This window comes from Equus przewalskii, chromosome 2 (genome assembly GCF_037783145.1).
Source record: "Equus przewalskii isolate Varuska chromosome 2, EquPr2, whole genome shotgun sequence".
Classification (NCBI taxonomy): Eukaryota; Metazoa; Chordata; class Mammalia; order Perissodactyla; family Equidae; genus Equus; species Equus przewalskii.
In genome coordinates, this window is record NC_091832.1 from 50,949,240 (window position 1) to 50,971,088 (window position 21,849).

Here is a 21,849-nt window from a genome sequence, read left to right on the forward strand (position 1 = left end):
CTCTGAGGCTTAGTCACCCTCCTGGGAGCACTCCAGTGCTGTGTGCTCTGTCCACTCTCTGCTTGCCCCCCTTCCCCTGGGTTATGCCCTCATGGTATGCCTCCGTGAAGGCCTCCCCCGTTAGACTCAGCTTCATTTGTATTTCAGTGCTGGACATGTAGAAAACATCCAACGCGTATTTGTAAAAATAGATGAGCTAACAAAGCATGAAGCAGGGGGCCCCAGGTTCAGATCCCAGGCCTCTACCACCCCCACTTACCACAACTAAGTGACCTTGGATAAGGTATCAAACTTCTGTTAGCCTCAGTTTCCATGCAGGTAAAATGGAGAGAATAATACCACCTCCTCAAAGGATTGTTGACAGGATTAAATAAGATAACACAGGTAAATGTCTAAAAGGCCCTCAATTCATGTAGCTACTATCATTGCCGTTAATGAGGTTTGAAGCTTGAGTGTTACATTTAACAAGAGGATCCCTGGTTGGGCAGAGGCTCACATTCCCTTCCTACCACACTCTGCTCCTTCCAGTAAACGCTCCTGCCTCGGCTGAGGGAGCGACCACCAGTGTAGACGGCCTCGGGGAGTTCCTGGATTGGGTGGCCTTAGGAGCAGCTGCCTCAGCAACAGAGAGCTCCTGCGCACACAGCAAAGTCTTGGAAGCCGGCTTAGCGCCCAGTGGCATGCAGAGCCCAGCAGGGCCGAAGCACAATTACAGTTCCCTGGGCTTTCTGGAACATTCATCAGAAATGCTTACTGAACAGCAAATCCCAACTTCACATAAGGTCCCATCGGAAAAGTGCTGACAAAGGCCTCGTTATGCAACTGAGACGGCAAATGATTAGCACAAATGCTCCCCAACAGAAGTGGAAGAAACACCCCCTAAGGCCTGAGTCATTCTCCAGAAGGAGACTGCAGAGAAAGTTGCTTGCATTAGCCCAAGAATCCGGCCAGGATTTTCTCCCTACAACAGACTTGGTTGAAAACCTTAGATAACAGCCTGCCGGCCCAAAGGAGATAGGCCAAGACCTAGGTATCTTGCTGAGGGGCTGGGGGGCTGCCAAGTCTGTCTTCACCCCATGGGAAGGTGCACAGAGAGGGCTGAGGGGCAAGAATTTATGAGCACCAGTCGCCCAAGGATGGAAAGGGGAAGCCCACGCTGCCAGCTCAGCCGCAGGGGACTTTTCCAGGCGGTTCCGCCTTGTGCTCCCACGCAGTGAGCACATAGTAGGGTCCAGATAAACAGTGTTGAATGAACAGATCTCCTGCACTTCAGGCTCTTGGCCCACAGGGGTTTGAAGTAGGTCATCAAGGCAGAGGGAGGGTGGCAGGCAGATCACCTCCCCCTACCAGGTGCCCACCTGCCTCCTCGAGCCAATAGCACTCCCGGGTTGTCCTCCTCTGTCTTGGGGCCCAGGGAGCTGAGGCTGGCTCTGTCCGTGGAGAGACGTTTCTCTTCTGGCTGAGGGCTAACACTCAGCCTCAGCAGTGTGGCGTGAGTCCCCGCACAGATTGTGAATCCGTGAGGACTGCAAACAGAGCTGCTGAATAAATAGTCTATGCTTTCAAAGCCCTTAAACGTGGGCTTCATTTCATGCTGGGATTCGCATTTGAGAAGTTTCTAAATGCCAGTCCGTGCATGTGTCCAGGAGCCACTCTGAATGGAGGTGTGTATAGACAACACAGCTTCGAGGCCACGTCAGTCTTTACCGTCCACCCGCGGCCCTCCCCGACCCCTGCCGCCTCATCAATAGCACCTTTGACAACACCGCCTGTCTTGTCGGAGCTTTTGACTTTGAACTCGGCCCCCAGGAAGAATAAGGCCTTCAGCGTTAGCCCCAGCCTTCCCTGATGCCACCATCGCACATGAGCCAAAGCAAAGGCGGCCTCACCAGAAGGCCAGGCCCTCTCGGCTTCCGCAGCTGGACTGGTTGGGATTCAGGCGCTTATCTTCAGAGCAAACTAGACACAGCCCCTAGCGGTATTCCCACCAGGCCCAGGGCAAGGAGCACCGAGCCAGGCCCCAGACGGCAGCTCCTACCCCAGCTCGGCCGCTAACTGGCTGAGGGCTTTACCCCCATCACTTAACCTCTCTGGCCTTCAAGCTTCTCACAGAGATTCCAGATGAAAACACCAGCTGGCCTACTTCACACAGTCCCTGCGAGGATGAAATGAGATCAGGGCCATGAAACAGCACTTTGGAAACAGAAAGCTCCATGTCTGCACCACACCGTGGGTCCCTACCGCAGCTTCGGGACAGCCGCAAAGACACGAGCTTGGAGGGCTGACCTCCTGGGCCAGGCTCAGTCTGTCCCGGAGAGTGTCTCCACCGATGGCCAGGTGGAGCAACACCTGGGGAGGGGAAGGTGTTCTTGCCTGACGTCAGGAGCCCGGGGTCCGGGCCAGCCTGGCCAGCCAGCACCTAGCCCTCAATCTCTCCCACTGTAAAATGGGAGTCAGACCAGCTGACCTCAAAGGCCCCTCCCACATCTACGTGCTGGGAGTCCAGCGGCCAGACTGATACTGCCTGCACGCTCTCTCCACTGGTGTTCAGAAGTTTATTCAGGGGTTTGCAGGGCCAATGTGCCCAGCACTGAGCCAGGAGGTCAGAGTACACAGGAGGAGCTCAGGCATGGTGCCTGGTCTCGAGGAGTCAGAGCCGAGTGGGAACGGCAGGACACCCAGGGCACGTGACGTGCGTGCCTGCACCGGAGACTCCCTTCCCCTCCCGACAAGCGTCTGCTGAGCACGTCCTATGGGCCAAGGACTGCGTCGCTCTCTTCACTTGTTCAATCTCCCACCACCCTATGAGGGAAATGTCATTGCCTCCATTTTCATAAATAAGGCAACAGAGGGTCAGAGAGGCAAAGCGACTTGCCCCACGTTCACACAGCTGTTAAGTGACAGAGTCAGGAAAGTGCAGGTCCTGCCTCCCTCCAAAGTCCATGTTCTTGAGCACAAGGCTCTCGCTGGCAGGAGTTGGCCAAGAAGGCATTGTGGGAGAGAAAGGTAGTTATTTATTTGTGCATTATTTATGTCCCTCACTCAACATAATTCCAAAAAGCTTTAAAGTTGTGTTTTTAATAAAAGGTGTACAATAATTGTAAAAGATCAAAACCCAAGGAGTAGAACAGGAAGATGATTCTATCTGACGCCTGAACTAAAATGCTTTACTTGCCGCTTGTTCATTCACGCATCTCTGCACTCACGGAGCGTTCGTGGAGCGCCTTGGGAATGCCCGATCCCGGGTGTTCCATGCGGCTGTGAAGACTCCCTGCCCTCAAGGAACTCAAAGTTGTGTGTGCGTGCACGTGTGTGAGTGTGTGTGTGTTGAGAGAAAGGGAATGAGCCCATCAGCCTGGCCGTGCTGGAGGAGAGCGTGGATGCCGTGAGCACTGAGGGGCCTCTTTCCCAGGCCCGGGGAGGCAGAGAAGCTTTCTCTGAAGCACGGGTAAGCGGGGTTGGGTAGCACAAGTATTTCAGACCTTATGGGCCCTACACAGTGTTTGAGTTTTCTGGTGACCAAGGCAAAAAGGGCATTGCGGCCTGTTCCAGAGGGGTCTAACATCAAGGAAGCCTCCATTTTTCTCACTAAAATCGAAGACCATGGATATCCCTGTTTCAGAGACATGACCCATACAGGGCAGTGTCTTCCCGGGGGGTCTGCAGACAAGGCAAACCTTTATCAAATGGCTGTGACTTATAGCAATCCCCCCAAAAGTGAGAGTAGAATGCCCAAATGTGTCCCCACACACACGCTGACACGGGAGTCAAACTAGTCAGTCGTCCTACGTGGCTTTCCACTTCTCACACTTGGTGCAGCAGCTGAGCAAGACGAACGCAGGCGTGGGAGCTGAGGAAGCAAGCAATGAGAAGGGAACCTGCTTTTTTAAGAGCCTGCCACGTACCAGGCCCTGCGCTGGGCACTCCATGCACATGGGCTCATTCAGTTCTCTCACTTCTTGAAAGTAAGTGCCACTTAACCCACTTTACAGGTGACATATTGAGACTTAGAGAAGTTGGGTGGCTTCCCAAGACCACATAGCTGGAGCTTATGTTGGAGGACCTGGAAATTGAACCGGCCCACATTGGGACAGCTCATCTTCTTGAGCTGGCCACCCACAGCTCTCACTCATCCCACTCATTCTAGATTGCCTGATCCCCTGGTCCAAACCACTCCTTTGACAGAGGAAGAAACTGAGGCCGACACAAGGCAATGTCCGAGACCAGGACAGGGACCACAGCCTTGCTTTCCTGACTCCCAGGCAGATACCTTTTCCCTCACACCTTTTCCTCCAGGCCCAGCAGAAGGCCTTGTTCATCCTGGTGCAGCAGGCAGCCAGGCACCCCCACTAAAGACTACTTCCCAGTGGAGTGGAACCTGTCAGGGCCACTCTGCCCTTTGCCTGCCCTCCATCTCAAGGACATAGCCACTTCATTACAGCCCCGAGGGCCACACACAGAATTCCCCAAAGGATGAACACATCCTAGACCCCGTCCAAAGGGCCGCTGTGTGCAAAGGCCCCTCCATTTTCTCTTATGAGGCGATCTCCACTGTGCGCAGAGAAGCCAAGAAAAGCGAGAAGGGAAATCCTGCCACCAGCCTTCTCTGTGGATGCTTTTCTCTTTCTGTCCATGCGTCCGACTTCTCCCTGAATTTGTGTGCTCTGAGTTATGACATTTTTAAAAGCCAGATGAGGGGCTTAGCAAATTCTTCACCAGTTGCAAATTATCACAGGAAGAATGCCGTCCCGGGGCCATTAGGGAAAGGGCCCTGGACTGCCAGTCTCTCCGTTGGAGTCTGAGACAGAACAGCAGCAGCAGGACCCTCTGCAAAGTGGGCTCCTCTGGCCTGTGCCAGGCCCCATTGTGGTCCCATGGTCGCCTGAGACCACAAGCAGCTGGGTGGATGCAGGCCAGGCCAAGGAGGCCGGTTCCATGGTTCACTTCCCGTTGCCTTGTTGGTCAGTCAGCTTCCCACAAAGGAACTCAGAGGTTGGTTCAGAGAACTGTGAAAGAGTAAACAATTCCACCCACCTCCATGTTCTGCCAACGAGAAATCTCTACGTGTGTGCCTACACACACCTAGTGGTATACACATACCCCGTCACCCCTCCTTGCAGGTGGGGCATAGGAAAGAGAAAACACATGTGGCCAGTCCGTCCTGATACCAGCTGACCCGATCTGCCGAGGTCCAGCCGGCAGCGCCACATGCGGGCTTTCCCACGCGTCCTCCCAGAGAGGAGAGCATGGCATAATGCAAACGCTGAGTATTTTTCACAGTAAGATTGTCAGTAAATTTAGACACTTAAGACCTAGAACTTGCCGTTCTCGGTCCCTCCCTTCTCCCGTGTCTTTAAAAGTCAGCAGCTCTGTGGCCAGCAGCAGAGGGACGTTTGCCTCCGGCCCTGGGCCCTAGTCTCCATCCATCGCCGGCTGCGGGGTGGTGGTCATCAGAGGCAGGCTGCTCACCCAAACAGGTGTTTCATGCAGTTACGTGTGCTCACTGGGGCACACTGGAATCTCTCGATTTTTGTCATCCCCCTGAGGTCGTATCTATTTCCTCCCCCTTCCGAGAGGCAGCTGCTGATCTCTGGTTAAAACGGCCTGGTGATTTCTAACAAGTTCCTCATCCCTCTGTAACGGCCTCTCTCAATCCCATACCTGGACAAGCAAAACGCGATTGTCCCCTTTTATTACCAGTAGCTGCGCTTAGTAAATAACCCCTTGCCAGCCTTCTTGGCCCTCTCCGTCGAGGCCCCTCTTTAACCCTTCTGCGCCCAGCCTCGTACATGGGGGAGATCTTTCCTTACTAACTTCCCACGTCATTGACCAGGACACCTGGCCACAGCGCAGAGCAAGCACACACACTTGGTGCAAATTCGGAAGGAGACTTGCAGATGCCCGGCTTTTTGGTGCCGGAACATCTTTTTTTTAACCAGGAGAGGAGGGTGGGTAAACCAGGACTGGCAGTTATTTGGAGGGTCAGGATGGAGAAACCCAGACGACTGCCAGCTTGCCTCCGGGATAAGCTTCCTGCAGAGGGACTCAAGTGAACTTGCCTAAGCAGATGCCTGAGTCTCCATCCGCAGCCGAGACACTCTCCCCACGGGGGTCTCTGCAAACACCCTCGTCAGATCCACCCAGCTCTAAATCCATGGCGCTTCGTGGCTCGACCGAAAGTCCCTGTTGTTCTACCTGCCAGAAGAGAGTTTGCTGAGCAAATTAATCCTTTCAAATGAGATTGCAGGGTATGCACGGAACCGCCTAAGAGAAGGAGCCATTCTGCAGGGTGGAAGCAGGAGGACCGGGATCAGGCTAGGAAACGGAGTCCAGAGTTCTAGCCTCAGCCCTGCTGTTGAGGATGTGCTGGTGGCCTGGAATAAGGGGTAGGCTCCGGACTGGCCTCAACAGTGAGGAAGAGCTGCCCCAGACCAGCACTCTATGAGCTTCTGCTTTGAGACACTAGTTCAAGATTCTTTCTGTTTCTCCCCAACTCTGTTTTCCCTCAGTGTGCCACTTGCACACTCTCCTGGGACCCACTGAAACTCCATACCTACTTTCTTTCAGTCATTCAACAAACATTTGCTGAAGTCCCTCTTTCTGCCAGGCACTGTTCTAGGTGCTAAAGATACGGCAGTGGGGAAAAAAAGAAAACAGATAAGGATCCTGGCCTCTTGGAGCTTACATTCTGGTGGAAGGAGGTAGATCATAAATACCCAACACACACCCACACACGCACATGCATGCACCTGCGCACAAACATATGTGCATGTACGTGGTCTCTCAGAAGGGGATAAGAGCTTCGGAACAGTAAAGTGTTAGGGAATGGGAAGCCCTGAGGTAGGGGGCAGGGAGGGGTGCCCTGGACAGGGAAGGTCTCTTTAATTAGGTGACATGTGATCAGGGACCTGAAGGGAGGGAGAGAGGGAGGGAGCTACAATGACTGGAAGAGCATCCTGGAGAGATGGAACAGCTACTGTGAAGACCCCGAGGTGAGAGCCAGCGGGGCATGTTTGGAGAACAGCAAGGAGGCCAATGTGCGCTCTGTGGAGCAGAGTGGAGGGGAGAGCAGGTGGCGAGGAGGTAGGGAAGGCAGCTGGGCCAGACCCCACAGGCCTTCCAGGCCATTCCAAGGGCTCTCTCCTACTCAGAGAGATTATACCACATTTGTTAAGCAAGATTCTATAGTTCAGATTTTTATTCACTTAGGTGAGTCTCCCTTAACCTCCCAAGTGATTCAGGTGAGAGGAGTCTGGCCCCAGGTTGATGGGGATGCAAGAAAGCACATGTGAAGTCTGAAGAGGCTGACCCGGGGGCAGTGGCAGTCCTAGGACAAGCCCTGTGGGGGTGCGGAGCCTAACTGACTTATGAGACCTCCCCTCCCCAGTGTCTGCTGTCAACGCCACTGCCCAGGGAAGGGAGAGGGCCCTATTAAGGGGCTGGACTGGACGGTGGGAGAACAGAGGCAGGACCACCCCGATGGGACCAGCCAGCGGTGAGTCCAGGGGCTGTGGGCAGACAGGCCCCCAGATGCTGCTGAGTTATGTCCAGCCGCTGAGAGGACCAGGAAGCTGACCTGAAGCAGAGGACCTGGAGGAAGGAAGCCCCTGTTCTCCAGGGCCTACAGTGCTGATCAAATGCCTGTGCAGGAGGCGACCCTGAGAAGCCCAGCCTGGCAGAGGAGGCCTCCAGAGGAGGACAAAAGATGATGCTCCTGGGGGAGAGTGTTTGCGACTCCACATCTGTGGCCAGCTGAACCCCTCAAGGGACACGGCACCTGGCGTGAGGGAACCTGTGGCGCCAACAGAGCCATGCCCAGAGTCCACATTCCTCGCTAAACCTACACTTGCCACCCAAGGCGCAGGCTCTGGAATGGCTCCAGCAATGAGGGAAGGTGTCCAGGGCCCAGCCCCGGCCTGACAACAGAGGGTGGAGCCAGGAGAGGAGAAGGGAGGGTCTTGGGGCAGCACCCCAGGGTGGAAGTCAGAGGTCCCAGAGAGCACAGAGCCCTGAGGGATCCCCGGAGCATTGTCTTCACCGGAATCAGCCTTGCAATTAGTCACAGTTACCCAGAAGAAGGGACACCCAGAGGCCTCCCACTGTCCTGACACTATCAGATCTCACGCTGGGTCCACATGGAGAGGCCCAGGACCGGGCCAGGCTGAGCTGTGCCCTAGATGCGTGGGAAAGAAGGCCCCGGGCCTGCTCTCAGAGTGGGGCCCTCTGCCAGGCCAACTCGCAGGCGGTGTGGAGGACGTGCTGCCCGCTGACGCCCAGAGACCTGTCCTCTCCATGGCTGCCCTGAGGCTGGACAGCGGGAGGCACGGTTTGGGCGAGTATGAGGGGCTGGAGAGGGGTCATCCCGTCACCCGGACAATAGCACGCCTGCACCATTTCCAAGCATCAGTCAGGCCGCATGTCCTCCTTCTGGAAAAGAAGGTGGCTTCACAGTCCAGGGAGAAACGCTGTACACACGCTTCCTGGAGGCGGTGTTTTAGCACTCGTCCTTCATGTCAGCGTGGCCTCACACTCACCCGCTTTCTGACACAGTGAGAATTAAGAGTGATTTCAGATTGCTGGGGTCCCTGAAAAAAAGGCCTTTCATCTTCCACTGAGGATAAAAGTGTCATCCCACAAGGATTTGTTTGGCCAGCCAGGCTGGACTCTGGATTTTAAATGGAGCAGGGTGAGAGCTGCAGCCTTTACTATAAACTGTCAACCTCCTGCGGGGGGCGGGGCTGGAGGGCAGGCAGTCCACTGCAGGCCCAGGAGAATCAACGGGCACCTTTTCCCAGAAGCCTCTCTTCTGGCTGCAAGAGCATCGGCTCCCTGAATCGTGCCGGCCATGGCGGTTGTGCAAACTCTTAGACGAGAATTAGTCACTTCTGTCTGGGTGGTGAAGCATAGGAGGCCCCAGACCCTGGCCTGCTCAGCAGCACTCAGGTCAAGGCTGTGACTCGAGAGTGCCCTCTCCAGGGAGGGAGGCCGGGACGGGTCCGTCCTTGCTCCACGTGGCCTGGCGGCTGTGACTTTCCAGGAAATGGTCTCTTTTGAGGAGAGTGAATGGGGCAAAGCGTGAGGCGTGCCACCATCAGCCAAACCCAGAATGAGCCCCACGGCAGGAGTCCATGGCCCTGCATGAGACGTTCAGTGAAAAACTGGAGCAACCAAGCGGGTGGCAGTGTTTATTGAAGGAGAGATGAATTCCGTCTCCTTCCCAGTCCTTCCGTGCCGGGTTGGTGAGTTCAGAACTAGCTGGCAGTCAGAGAATCACAGAATCCTATGGTGGAAGGGACCTTGGAGAGCAGCGGCTCTGACCCTTCTCTCTGTAGATCAGGAAAGTGAGGCCAGCAGGTTAAGTGACTTGCCGACAGCCAGACAGGGCTTTTGGAGGCCCCACTGCCGTGCCCTGGCCTTCTCTGTGTGCCTATGACCCTTTCCCCCTCCCACCCCTCCACAGCGGCCTCCCTCACTCTCGGCCACAGGTCCTGCTCCAGCACATACAGGTGTCTTTGTGCAAACCAGGGAACGATGCCCGCTCCTCAGGGCCAAGGCCCAGGACGGGCACACAGATGGATGAGTTGAGCACAGCTGAATTTCGGCCCCATTGGCCCTCCTGGCCCACCACTCTGTGCAGAGCACAACTTCACAATCGTACGTGCAGCCCCCTGCTCCAGCCTGCAGCCACGTGTGTGCGGCCCACAGGCCCCTAGCTTCTCTCCTCGCAACCCCGCCCCACGCAGGACCTCTTCTCCCAGCGCTCTCTTTCACCCACTGGGCGGTGATTCACGCCCTTGTCACAGTGGCGATCTGCCCTCTCTCTTCCTCCAACCTAAGGTGATTTCAGCCCCATCACCCACCATCACTGCTTCTGCCACCAAAGCTCTGTGGTCAAGCCCAGGATTGAGACGTTGGTCTCAGAGACCATCTAGAGCAGAGGGTGACACACTGCGGCCCCCGGGCCACGTCCAGCCTGGGCCTGTTTTGTAAACACAGTTCTACAGGAACACAGCCAGCCCCGGTCATTTACGTACTGCCTCTGACTGCTTTCAAGCTGCAGGGCGGGGCTGGTGGCTGCAACCAAGATGGCATGGCCCACAGAGCCTATAACGTTTATTACCTGGCCCTTTACAGGAAAGTTTGCCAATCCTTGATCTAGAGCAACCTCTGTGAGGCACAGAGAGGCTCAGCGACTTAGCTAGGGTCGCTAGCTGACTTGAACCCGGGATCCCTGCCCTCCTTTCCAGTACGCCCCAGCCTTCTGGCAGAGGCCATGGACCCGGACATGGCATCAGACGCTCACCTCACTGCCAGCCTGTTTTCTGTAGCAGAATCACAGAGGAGAGATGGTTCTGCTCAGAAAACGTCAAGGTGACACAGAACTCCTTCCCAAAAGCTGAGTTAGGGAGGCTGGGGCTCTCTCCCTGCAGGGAGTCCCTGGGAACCCATGTAGCTAAGCCACTCTGCTCTTGCCTTGGCCCCACCAGGGACCCACACCAGCCTGGCTCCCAAAGATGCTGACGCAGCCCTCAGCTCCCATGCCAATCACCACTTCCTGTTCCCAGTTTTGAGCTAGTGTGCTCACTGCAGCAGCACATCCTCTGCCTCATGCACGGAGAGAGGGTGGCCAATGAAGGGGACGCATGACACTCGGATGTAGCCACTGTCCCCAGCGACTCGCAGATCAAATCAACTTTGCTTTACAAATACAAGGAAGTTTCCTTTTTCCTCTCCCCATCTCTCCTGCCCTCTTAACTCTACTTGGCAATGCTTCCAAGAGCGCAGTCCAGGAGCCTGAAAATGATCGTGTTCTTGTGTCTGCCACAGAGAATCCATGGAAGCTTCCAAGGTCACAGACAGGGGGAGGAAGGGAGAAGCTTCAAGGATGGAACCCAGCACAGCTCTTCCCCTGTCAAAAGGAGGAGCCCTGGCAGGCCAGGCAGGTGTTGGGGATCCACAGAGGCCCATGGTGGTACACCCACTGGGGGAGGGGAGGGGCGCAGCTGAGCCCCACTGTGGGCCAGGAACCTGGTAGGTATCCCATTTAATCCCAACACTGTTGCTATGAGGAGGGACTGCCATCCCCATTTTACAGATGATAAAAGTGAAGCTCAGATTGTACGTGGTCACCCTGTTGGTGAGCAGCATATTTGGAATTCAAATCCAGGTCCGCCTGACCCCTCATCACCATGGTGCCCCCAAGGCAAGAGCAGTCCAGAGTCAGGCAAGCAGGTTCCCAGCTGGTCAGCCTCCTTCCTGGAGCGGCCAGCTTCCAGTCAAAGCTGTCTCCTGACAAGGCCATCATCCACCCCAGCAAGATCAGGATGGCAAACGGTGAGGTGGGACGCTCATGCCCTCCTCCACGCCCCCACCAAAAGGCCCCGGGGCAGGGCCACCTCTGCAGCAGCATCTTCCTTGTGCTTCTCTCCTTTCTTGAGTCCACACCATACTGGATTTAATGAGCTATTTACACAACTTGCTCACCTTGGAGAGGGAGAGAAGAACGCAGCAATGAAGCCCAGATTAACTGGAGCTCCCAGGAAAGTGGCTGCCTGTGTCTGGGCAGCCACAGGCCAGCACAGGGCAGGGCACAAATGTGGCAGCTCAGTTCGGGTGGCAGCCTGGCATGGCAGTTAAAGCACAGAGCAACAAGTCACCCGCCAGGGCTTGCATCTGAGCGCTGCCACCTTCCCTCTGTACGACCCTGGGCAAGATAAGAACTTGTCTATGCTGCGGTCTGCTTGTCTGCAGAATGGGGATACAGCACCAACCTCACTGCATCCCAGTGGGGACAAAGGGAGTTTTTTAGAACTCACACAATTTTGGAACAGGGCCTGGCACATGGTGAGAGCCATGAAAGCATCAGTTAAATATTAAATATACCTATTTTAAAATATCTACCTGTGGTTTGAGTGACGCTATTAAAATCCTTCTAAAATGTTCACTGCTCTTTTTCTGCTCTGGAAGGTACTGCACAAAATAAGTACTTCCCTCTAGAAGTGGAACGTGGCAGATGACGCTCGGGTTAACTGACGCTCTGCACAGCCTGGACTTTGAGGACAACGTCTTTGTGAAGATTTCACAGCCCTTTCTATTTACCCACTTGTTTTAACGTAGGAGGTGTAATGCTGGGGTTTTAGAAAATACATCAGAACTCAGAAGTGCGAGGTGGTTCCCCGGGCATACTGGCGCGCTCCCATTGCTCAGGACACTGGAGGTGCTAGGCAGGAAAACCATCTCACCTGTCTGTCTCGCCTCTGTCTCTCCTCCCTCCCCCACCCATCCACAGCTTGTTTAGAGTTGAGAAGCACCTTAACTATCATCTAATAGAACTTTGTAGATGAGTTAATCAAGGTTGAACAAGATGACCAGAAACCAGCCTTTCCACCACTTGAATCCACCAGCAAGGACGGTACCCACCATTTGGGTTCCAAATGACTTCGGCTTTTCTTAAAAAATTTAATCTATTTTTAAAAGACAAATATCTACTCCCACTGAGACCCTTTAAAAGAGTGAACAACAGGCAATGAATTCATTTATTTGTGTTAATACAGAATATGACCACTGTATCCCCTGACATCCTAGCCGACTTGAGAGGGAGGGCCCGATTTAAACTCACTTCACAGATTAGAAAAGGCTGGCAAAGAATTTCTCCACCTGGCAGTGTTAACACTGGGGCCTTGCCCTTATGTGAGTAAAGGAGACTTTGTCTTATTCAGGCATTTGGAGGTCAGTGACACTGGGCTGGGACTAGGGACGGGGACGCGGACACACTCACCCACACACACCCACACACACACACACACAGACTCACAAGGCCTTCTGGCACGAAGTTGCGCCACTGCAAGTGGACCATCAGTCTCTGGGAGCCCAGGGACCAGCAGTTACCCAGCACTGGGGAGGTTAAACCAGGGCTCCTGGGTGGACATCTCAGTGAACAGGTGAGCCATGGGCAGGAGCCCAGGAGCAGGACAGAAATGGCCATCCTGGCAGGCCCCAGCTGCCTGGCATCAGGAAAGCCTGGTGGAGATAGCAGGACCCGACTAGGACCTGAGGATCAAGTCAGGGCTCATGTCTTGGAAGGACTCGTGAGAACATGGTTGGGCTCAGTCTTGGGAAACCTGTGTTGCCAAGCAGGTTATGAAGGCAGGGCCTGGGGTGCAGGGAACTGAGATCACGACCCCGTGTCTGCTCTCCAACAAGGCAGAAGCCCAGCTGTGTGGCCTGCCACCAGGTCATTGCAGCACCAGGGCACAGCTCGCTCAATGCTGACTCCCCCAAGCTTCTGAACTGCCCTCCTTAGTCCTCTGCCACCGGGGGTCTCCGCCAGGCCTTTAGCCCAGTCTGAGTGATCCTTGCTGCAGTGAGAGGAGGGCGGCAGGGTCAAGAGCCAAGTGGGAAGCTGATGGCTGACTTCTTGGCTGAGCAAAATTGTCCGAGGCTGAAAGTTCCCCGGAGGGGAGAAGCACTCCTGTGTGGCTCAGTCTCAACAAGGTACCGGAGCCCAGAAAACAAGGACAAGGCAGCCCTGCAGACACATGCAAGGCCCGATCAAGAAGCCCCAGGGGCTAGTGGCAAAGAAAGCGAATTTTATAGACTTTGCTGACTCTGGGCTGGAGGCACAGTGGGCCTATATGGTATGTGGCTAACTCCCCCAAAGAACCCTAACATAATTTAAGGTAATTTAACATCTCTCTCTGGTGGCCCTACCAACCTGCTCCTGACTCCTTTCTTTTTCCTCTCCGCCCTTCAACCACAATCTCAAGCTCTAGGTCCAAGTGTCTTAATGTTACCACGTTCATTCAAACCATTAAACTAACTAGCATTAAGATGGTAACATTTTATTTTTCCCAACTTTATTTACATATTTTGAGAGAATCACAGAGAACACGGATCGTCTCAACCAAAGCAATGAATATTTAATGGTAAAATTTCAGCTATATGATACCTGGATGGGGAGGTGTTCTAAGGCAAAGTAAAGCTGACCAGCATCCATTCCTCTTTCATAAGGGCGTCCCTATTTTCCTTTGGGGAAATTTTCTCTCCCCCGTTATGCAATCCAAGGGCTGCTCCCATTAGGGATGCCAGACGTGACATACCCTCCTCTCCCACCCAAGTGCGGCAGGAGGTCAGCACAAAGACCCAATTTAGCCAGGCGAGTGATGGTTGGTGTGTCATCCATCACACAGGCAGTAGTGTCCCCTTCAGATGTCCTAAGTTCCTGCCCCTCACCTCCCCTGGGCCCGCCTCCCCCCACGGATTCTGTGAGCTGCCTTCCCCCAAAGCCTTTGAAGTTAACCAGCTTTGCCAATTGCCAAGAACACAGATTCCCAAGTGGACTCCATGGCCCTCTCCACCCACAGTAAGGCCAGTGGTGGCTCAGGATGAGGGCTGGCTTGTCTCACTGTCCCACTATGCAGAGGCCAGAACACAGTACATCAGGGTGATCACCACCATGGACCAATGTTCCCAGTGTGTGTGCAATCAGAAATGAGAGCCATGTGAGGGGATTTAGGATTGGGAGCCTGGAAAATAGCATGCCATCTCCTGATAGTGACAGGATGGGATCATGTGCAGCCCGGAAGGCCCTGCTAAGAGTGGGGACATCCCCTCCCCTGACAGTCTTCCCTCCTCCCTCCTGCCGTGTGCATACTCTCATACACGCACGTGAATACTTGCAAGCCCGCACACACATGTGCATGCACACATACACACTTAGCTGGCAGCCATCCTCATCCTCTCCGGGGAGAATCCCTCCAAGAGAATACAGCAGGCCCAGAGTCCAGTGGAAAGAAGGAACGGACACAGACCAAAAAAAAAATCTTTGCTCTTTTGGACTCCAATCCCAAAACACCCACAGCTGTCTTCTCTGGTGGGACCCAAGAGTCCAGCTCCCTGCCTTCACGATCACATACCTCAAATAAACCAGAAGTTCCACCGGGAAGACACCACCCCACTCTCCATGAGAGTAACAAGGCCGCCTACCAGGACCACCCAGGCAGCCTTAAAACAAAAACACAGTCGAGGTATAACATCCATCTGTCTCTCCCTCCATCCCCACGGCCACTTTCGTTCTCTTCCAGTTTGGGAGCAATGGGCACTGGCTCTGACTGGGAACAGGAGGTGGGAGATGACAACCAGCGGGCTCGGCACAGCCAAGACTCTCAGACCCTCCAAGTACAAAACCAGCTCCTCACAGAGCTCCGTCACCCACACCAAGGACACACGATGGATGGAGACACGTGCACACACACATACACACACACACGTGCACGCACACATACACACACTCCCCAAGGCCAGTGGGAGCCCCAGGTAAGCAGCCAAGAGGTGGCACGGGACCAAGGACAAACCGAGGAGAAGGCACACCCAGAGTGAGGCAGAGGAAACAGCTTCCCAGCACATTTATTGGAGCCTTGGCTAAGCGTGAATACTGATCGGGAGGCCCCTGCACAGCCCCGTCAGCCCGACCCAGGCAGGGACACGGGAATCAATCTCCTTTTCTTCCCATTATAGACAACATTATTAAAAAAAATAAACTTTACAATAATACATTTTCGCTTATCTGTTGGGGTATTATTCTGATAGTTTAAAAAAAGGAAAGAAAGGGGAAACCACACGATATATGTATATGGATGTGTATATACATATATGTTGAGGAAGGAGCCTTCTTATGTACATACAGTTGGCAGACGTCTTGGGAACAGGACAGAGAAACTGGACGAGAGGAGCAGGGGGACCACAGCGTGGGGCAGTAGGTAGACGTCCCAGCTGGCCTTCTCTGCCCCTCTCAGCAGCCACTCTCCCTGAAGGGAGACCTGCCAAATGGACCCGCGAGAAACCAAAAGAGCCAACAAAGGATCACTTCGCTCTGATTTCAAAATTCCTGCCCTGAAGGAGGAAGACACAGGCTTGAGTGCTGCCCCGTTTGCTCTCTCCTCCCAGGGGGTCCCCAAGGGGCAGAGCGCCCAAGCCTCCCAGAGCGGCCCTGCCCCTAGGCGCTATGCTCGGGGGCCCCTCACAGGCATCCTGGGGGTTCCCAGGTCAGACGAAGACACACTCAGCACGCAGAGAGGGAGGCCAAAATAAACTCCATCCACAAAGCCAAGCGGAAGTACCGAAGGTGCCCAGCCAGACCCCTGGGGAGCAGTCACTGCTCTGCTGCCCATCACCCTCTGCCAGCCCCTGGCGGGACCCCCAAGCGGGTAGCTTGAGAAGAACAGCTGTAGCCGTCCTGCCCCGGCCCGGCCCGTATCAGCACAGTCACAGTCTCTTGGGCTGCAGGGGGGCACCTTGGTCTCCTTTGTCGGCAGGGTCCAGAGAGGAAAATGCCAGGAGGAAGTGAGGGCATTTCTAGACTCCCATGCCCTCCTCTGCCTGGGTTCCCCTACCAGGGGACCTCCAGGCCAGCTCTCAGGCTGCCCACCTGCTTGTCTGTTGGTTTAGAAAAACTTGTCCAGAGAAGAAACCTGGGAGGAGACAGGTTCAGAGACAAGGTAGGAAAAAAAAATTTTTTGCAAGGTGTGTGTGTGTGTGTGTTTCCATTTTGTCAGGTGGGGGTCCTCGTCTGTGCAGCTCTCAGCAATCTCGACGCGGTTCCCAGCGCCTACAAGGCCAGCTTCAGCATCAGGAAAGGGACAGCGGTCAAGGCGGCCGAGGGTCTGGCTCTGCAAGGGCCTGAGTTAGGTTTGATCACCTTGTTACTCCCTGGGATGATATTGGTCGTGAGCTGCAGCAAAGAGAACCACAAACAGCAAGCAGGGCTGGGGTCAGACAAAGAAAGGGACTGGGAAGGGGACTCCTCAAGCCCTGCCCTCCAGTCCACCCAGGGCTGTTCTCCTGGTGCTCGCTCAGAGGCAGGCCAGGCTTCTAGAGAGCTGGGCTGGGCCCGCACTCGGGCAGACAGGGCAGCAGTCCCCAGGAAAGTGGACTGCTCGCCCCGCCTCAGCTGATGCTGCCAAGTCGGGAAGAAGGTCTGTGTCCAGCAAGGAGGGGTGCAGTGTAAAGACCTCAAGAAGCGCCCAGGGTCCACAAGGACCTGCTTCTTGAGAGGCGAGGAGAGAGAAGCTCCAATCTTCCTGTTCCTAAACGTGCTCGAACCCCTCCTGCTCCCGGAGCTTCCCCCGCACGCCTCCATCTGCGCTCTCTCCTGCTGCCCCCTCCTCTCATCCGAGTTACACACATACCATACACATGGAGGCAGAGGCATACTCCTGTGCTGGGGCTCCTTCCAGGAGGGGACTGTGTCCTTCCCCATCTATCTCCTCGATCTCACAGAACCAGCGCAGAGCAGGCGCTCGGTACACTTGACTTAAGAGTCATGAAGGCTTGAAGGGCCTCTGCTCAGAGCAGCCACTTGTCTCCCACCCAAGGAGACAGCCCAGGGTTCTGAATGCAGACTCTGCACCCGCCCTCCCACCCCCAGCACAATGAGCGCCCACCCAGGCCAGAAGCTCAGCTGGCCCAGCCCTTGCAGTGGGATCTGGGGCTCCAAGTTGAAGGCTCGCCTGGGAAACAGCCCCCTCTGGCCCAGTCCCCAGCACCCAGTCCCCACCCTGGCCTCACTCACCTCTGTGAAGCACATGCTTAACTCTTTGGAGTTATTGGCCTTTAGCCCCTGCTCCTGTGGGAGAGAAGGCCCTAGTTAGGATGGGCCACGAGGGCTGGGTCTCTGGCCAGGCTTTGTCCCATGATTCGGATGAGACCAAACGTTCTGTGGCCCTCCCATCCACCGCGGCCGTCATTAAACACAGGGTACATGTGAAGAGTGCTGGCTCAACCCCACGCAGCACAAAGACCCCGGCCCCTTCCTGACACTCTCAGTGATTAGGTCCCGTCTTCAACTGACAGCATTATGTAGTAATAAGCCATTCACATGCCTGTCTACATACTCAGAGCTCCTCTTGACAAGGCAGAGACCACATCTTCTCTTCCTTGCACTGACTGTCTGACTCCTAACAGTGGCTCAATACACGTTTTACTAGATGCATGAATGAATGAATGCAACAGATCAGAACTGGCATCTGAGTGCAGCTCCAGGAGGATCATGAGCCTCATCTGGGCTCAGTGGGGAATAGAACTCTGAGTGATTAGTGATGTCTGCCTCTGGTGCATGGCAGGCAAACATCCGGCAACAGTGCCAGGTGTTGGCCATTCCACCCTAAAGAACTGTGTGGCCCCTGGGGAGCTCTGTGGTCCAGGTGAGGAATGAGAAAGGAAGGCTGGCGTATTGACGATCCCAGGGTTCTTCTGGCATGAGCACTCCTGACATAACCACTTGGATGCAGGACCCAAGGGTGCACATGAAGAAGAGTCCTTTGTTATCATCATCATCACCACAGTGGTCCATGGGCGGCAGCTGGGGGACATGGTGTTTCTAGCCTGGCTTCAAATGGCTTGGTTCCCAAGGCACTTTGGGGGAAGCTCTGGCCACCGGAAGCAAATGGGGAGCCCAAGAAATCATGCCTAAATCACTGCTCTTGGCCAGAAGTATCAATAATCCCTTCGACATCACAGACATCTGCCACCTGGGGCATCTGGTCAGCAAAACAAGGCCCCAGCTGTCGCACAGAGGCCCCAGCCAGGAGCAGAGTCACCACCGACAGTGGAGATGTGACCGTGGTGATGAGGAGCACAGTAGGAATGGAGCCAGAGACCCGACCCAGGAGGATCCTGTTCAAGACCACAGCACCGGTGACTCGGGGTGCCAAGATCCAGTCTGGGCAGCCACCAACCTGCGTCCCTGAAGAAGGGCCCTTGGGACCCCAGGACTGGATTCTGGAGCCCAGGACCAAGGGCAGCTCCAGCCAGTGCTGTGGGAGGCCCGTGTGGAACAGAGCTGGCCCGCCCACCTCAGAGGCCATGCTGTCAGCACTGGCTTCCATCTGACTGTTGCCTCCCTGAGCAACTGCCAGGTCCCCACCTGGGACGTCCTGCAGCCTGCGGGGCTCTGTGCCACACGGCCCTGCTCCTGTTTCTCCTGGCGGCCTTTCCTGCTCTAACTGTTCCAGGTACAACAGGGCTGTCTCTGCCCCCCAGCCCACCGCCCGGGGTCCATGTCTTCTTCCTGTACACCCCTCCCCACGCTGCTCACTAAAGAGCGGGGCTGTGTAGAACACAGGCAGACAGCCGGGAGCCAGGGCCCCACCCCGCTTGTACCAAAGCCGCTCTGTTTTTGTTTTATATGTTGGAGTTAGGGACAGAATTGTTTTAAAAAATAGTCCACTGCTCAAAAGTAAACAATGTTTGAGAACACAACTAAACTAGATGACCTCTGAGGCCTGGCCATACAACCTTTTGTGACGGGATGGCAGTTCCGCGGGAGCCCAAGGTCCTTGACATGGACCTGGACACCTGTGACTCTGGCAGGCGGCGCCCATGTCACCCAGGCACAAAGGAGCTGGCAAGGCCCCAGAGCCCCAGGACCAAGCCCTCCACAGGCTGGCACATCAGCCTGGGAGGAGAGGAGTGTCTGAATGCAGACGCTCCAGCCAACTGGCCTCCAACTGGAGTTTGCTCCTCAGAGAGAGGGGGATTTACAGGCTCCTCTTACGTGGGGAGAGGGGAGACACAGATATCAGAGAGGAAGAATGGGGCAAGAAGGAGGAGGAAAGAGGGAGAGGTGGAGAGGAGACAAGAGGAAGGGAGAAGCAGGGAGAAAAGAGAAAGGCAGCACCAGCACCAAGGGAGACAAAGAACACGGGGAAGAGAGGAAGGGGAGGGGCAGGAGCAGGGGAGAGGGGAGGGGGCTGGGAGAGGGGAGGGCAGGGAGAGAAGGGCCAGTCGGTTCATCTGTTGGCGCCCCAGTCCTTGGTCTTTATAGAAAATAGGGATAGACAAAGGGGCCTCACTGATGCGCTGTGAGGATTACAGGAGACCGTGCACAGCAGAGCTCTGCACAAACACAAGGGTTCCTTAGCTCCACAAGGCATGAAGCCAGGCCAAGCTTAGTTTTGCATCCTAGGGCAGAGCCTATGAGAAAAGCAGAGACAGCCCAGGGAGCGGGCTATGAGGTGAAACCCAGGCCGCCCCCTGCCCCTCCTCCACCTAACAGCTCAGGAGGCAGAGCACAGGCAGAAGTCTCTGCCCACGGTGGACACCTGACTTCAGAAACACAGAGCAAGCAGTGAAGGCTGCAGTCACCTCCCCCAGCCACAAACCCAGACCCCTCCCAAATCCTGAGCACAAAGAACAGTGCGGGTGTTCGCCAGTCAGCTGACCTTTTCTGAAAGTGCCATGTGGGGGAGGTGCAGGGAGAAAGAGGTTCCAGGACCTAATGCCAAAACCACCACAGGTGACTCAGATTCACAGCCTCCCTCCCTCTGCATTAACTCTTCCCACTGCTCCCGCAGGGCTTCCAAGGATGGTGAGCCCCAGCCCTGCTCATGCTCCAGTGAGAGAAAGACACATACCCTTGGTCCCCTCCGCACTGGGTCAGGCAATGGGATGGGGAGCGGCTGTATCCTTCTCAGCCCCCAGGCTGCAGGCTGTCCCCCAAGGCCATGCCTCCCCCACAGCGGCCCTCAATGCCCATATCTCTGGGTTTTCTTGGACTCTGATGGAATGAGTCTAGAGGAACAGGAGTGGGTCACTCCAGCCCCTGCCCCCGACCCTGCTCTGAGCTCTCATCTCCTCGAGGGAGCTCAGGGTTTGGGGCTCTACAGGGTCTCAGAGGGCACAGGCCTGGGCTGCTGGGATGGCAGGAGGCAGGACATCTAACAGCAAATCCTGTGACGCAGAGGCAGGCACCGGGACTTTGTGGGAAGAGCTGACCCAACTGTGGGGTGCCACCAGAAGCACAAAAGAACGGGCCATGCAATGAACAGCACTGGGGAACCTAAGCAGGGGAAGGGACGCAGACATGGAGGAAGGATGGCAGCAAGGTCAAGGTTCAACCTTCTAGAAACTTCTCCCAGAGAGGCCCTTTGCCCGGGAAGTTGGAAGGAAATTACTGCCTTCCTCTTCTTCCTTGCCCACCTCCATCCACACTCCCAAAGTCGGGTCTGGCAGTCCCAGAGCCAGGCCAGTCTGGCACAGGTGCTGGGACTAAGTCTAATGTCGTCTCCATGAGAACCTGCTGGCCAGCTCTCTCCCGTGTCCCCTCCTTCTGGTCCCGGCCCCATCTCCAAATCTCAGTGCCCTCGGCCTTCTCCCTCCTGCACATACCCACCTCTTCTCACACTTCTGCCCCCTCCACTCCCTGCCGCCCTGGGTAACCCTTCCCATCCTCCGCCACCATCTAACACCTATAGCACGGCTCTCCGGCAGGTCTCTGACTCTCCAGTCTCTCCCCTGCCAACCAGTCTCCACCTGCTGTCAGATTACCCTCCCAAATCGCACTGCTCATCTTCTCATCACAACACGCCCCGCCAAAAAGCCTTCAGTGGCCTCAGACACTCACCGCTTCCACCTGCTCACCAGGTTTCAGCCCTGCCCCATCCCAGCTGGCATACAAGTCTCTGCATTCTCCCCAAACCCACGGCCTGCTGTTCCTCCAGATCAGCCGAGCCCCCAGGACTCATAACACCTAACCTGTAGGTAGGCTTCCTCAGTTTACCAGGCACTTTCGGTACATCCTCTCACATACAGATGGTGCATTGACCCCACTGGATCAAACCAAGTGTAAGACAAGCCCCCAGATGGTGAGTCTGCAGAAAACCAGGCTTGGGCTAAAAGAAACCAGGCAACGGTCTAGCAAAGTGCTGAGGGGAAAGAGAACCAAAAAAAGGGGAGTCAGAGCCATCAGGCACTTGGGGCTGCAGTGGGGGCACGAGGCCGCTGCTCTGAACACTTCCACGCCCACGGTGAGTCACAGCGAGAGTCCTGGGGACGGTCTGCAGCCACCTGCTG

At 55.4% G+C, this 21,849-nt stretch overlaps 1 protein-coding gene across 3 annotated transcripts in view; it reads right to left on the reverse strand.

Annotated features, from left to right (window-relative positions):
- Positions 1-15,375: 15,375 nt before the first annotated feature.
- Positions 15,376-21,849, reverse strand: part of GFRA2 (GDNF family receptor alpha 2) — a 79,831-nt gene continuing 73,357 nt past the window's right edge. For all 3 annotated transcript variants that reach the window (XM_070611218.1, XM_070611219.1, XM_008535460.2), the window contains 2 exons: positions 17,570-17,623; positions 15,376-16,729 (listed from right to left, as the gene is read on the reverse strand). In XM_070611218.1, the coding sequence (XP_070467319.1) occupies positions 16,607-16,729; positions 17,570-17,623 (177 nt within the window). In that variant the 3' untranslated portion in view covers positions 15,376-16,606. The remainder of the gene's footprint in view (positions 16,730-17,569; positions 17,624-21,849) is intronic.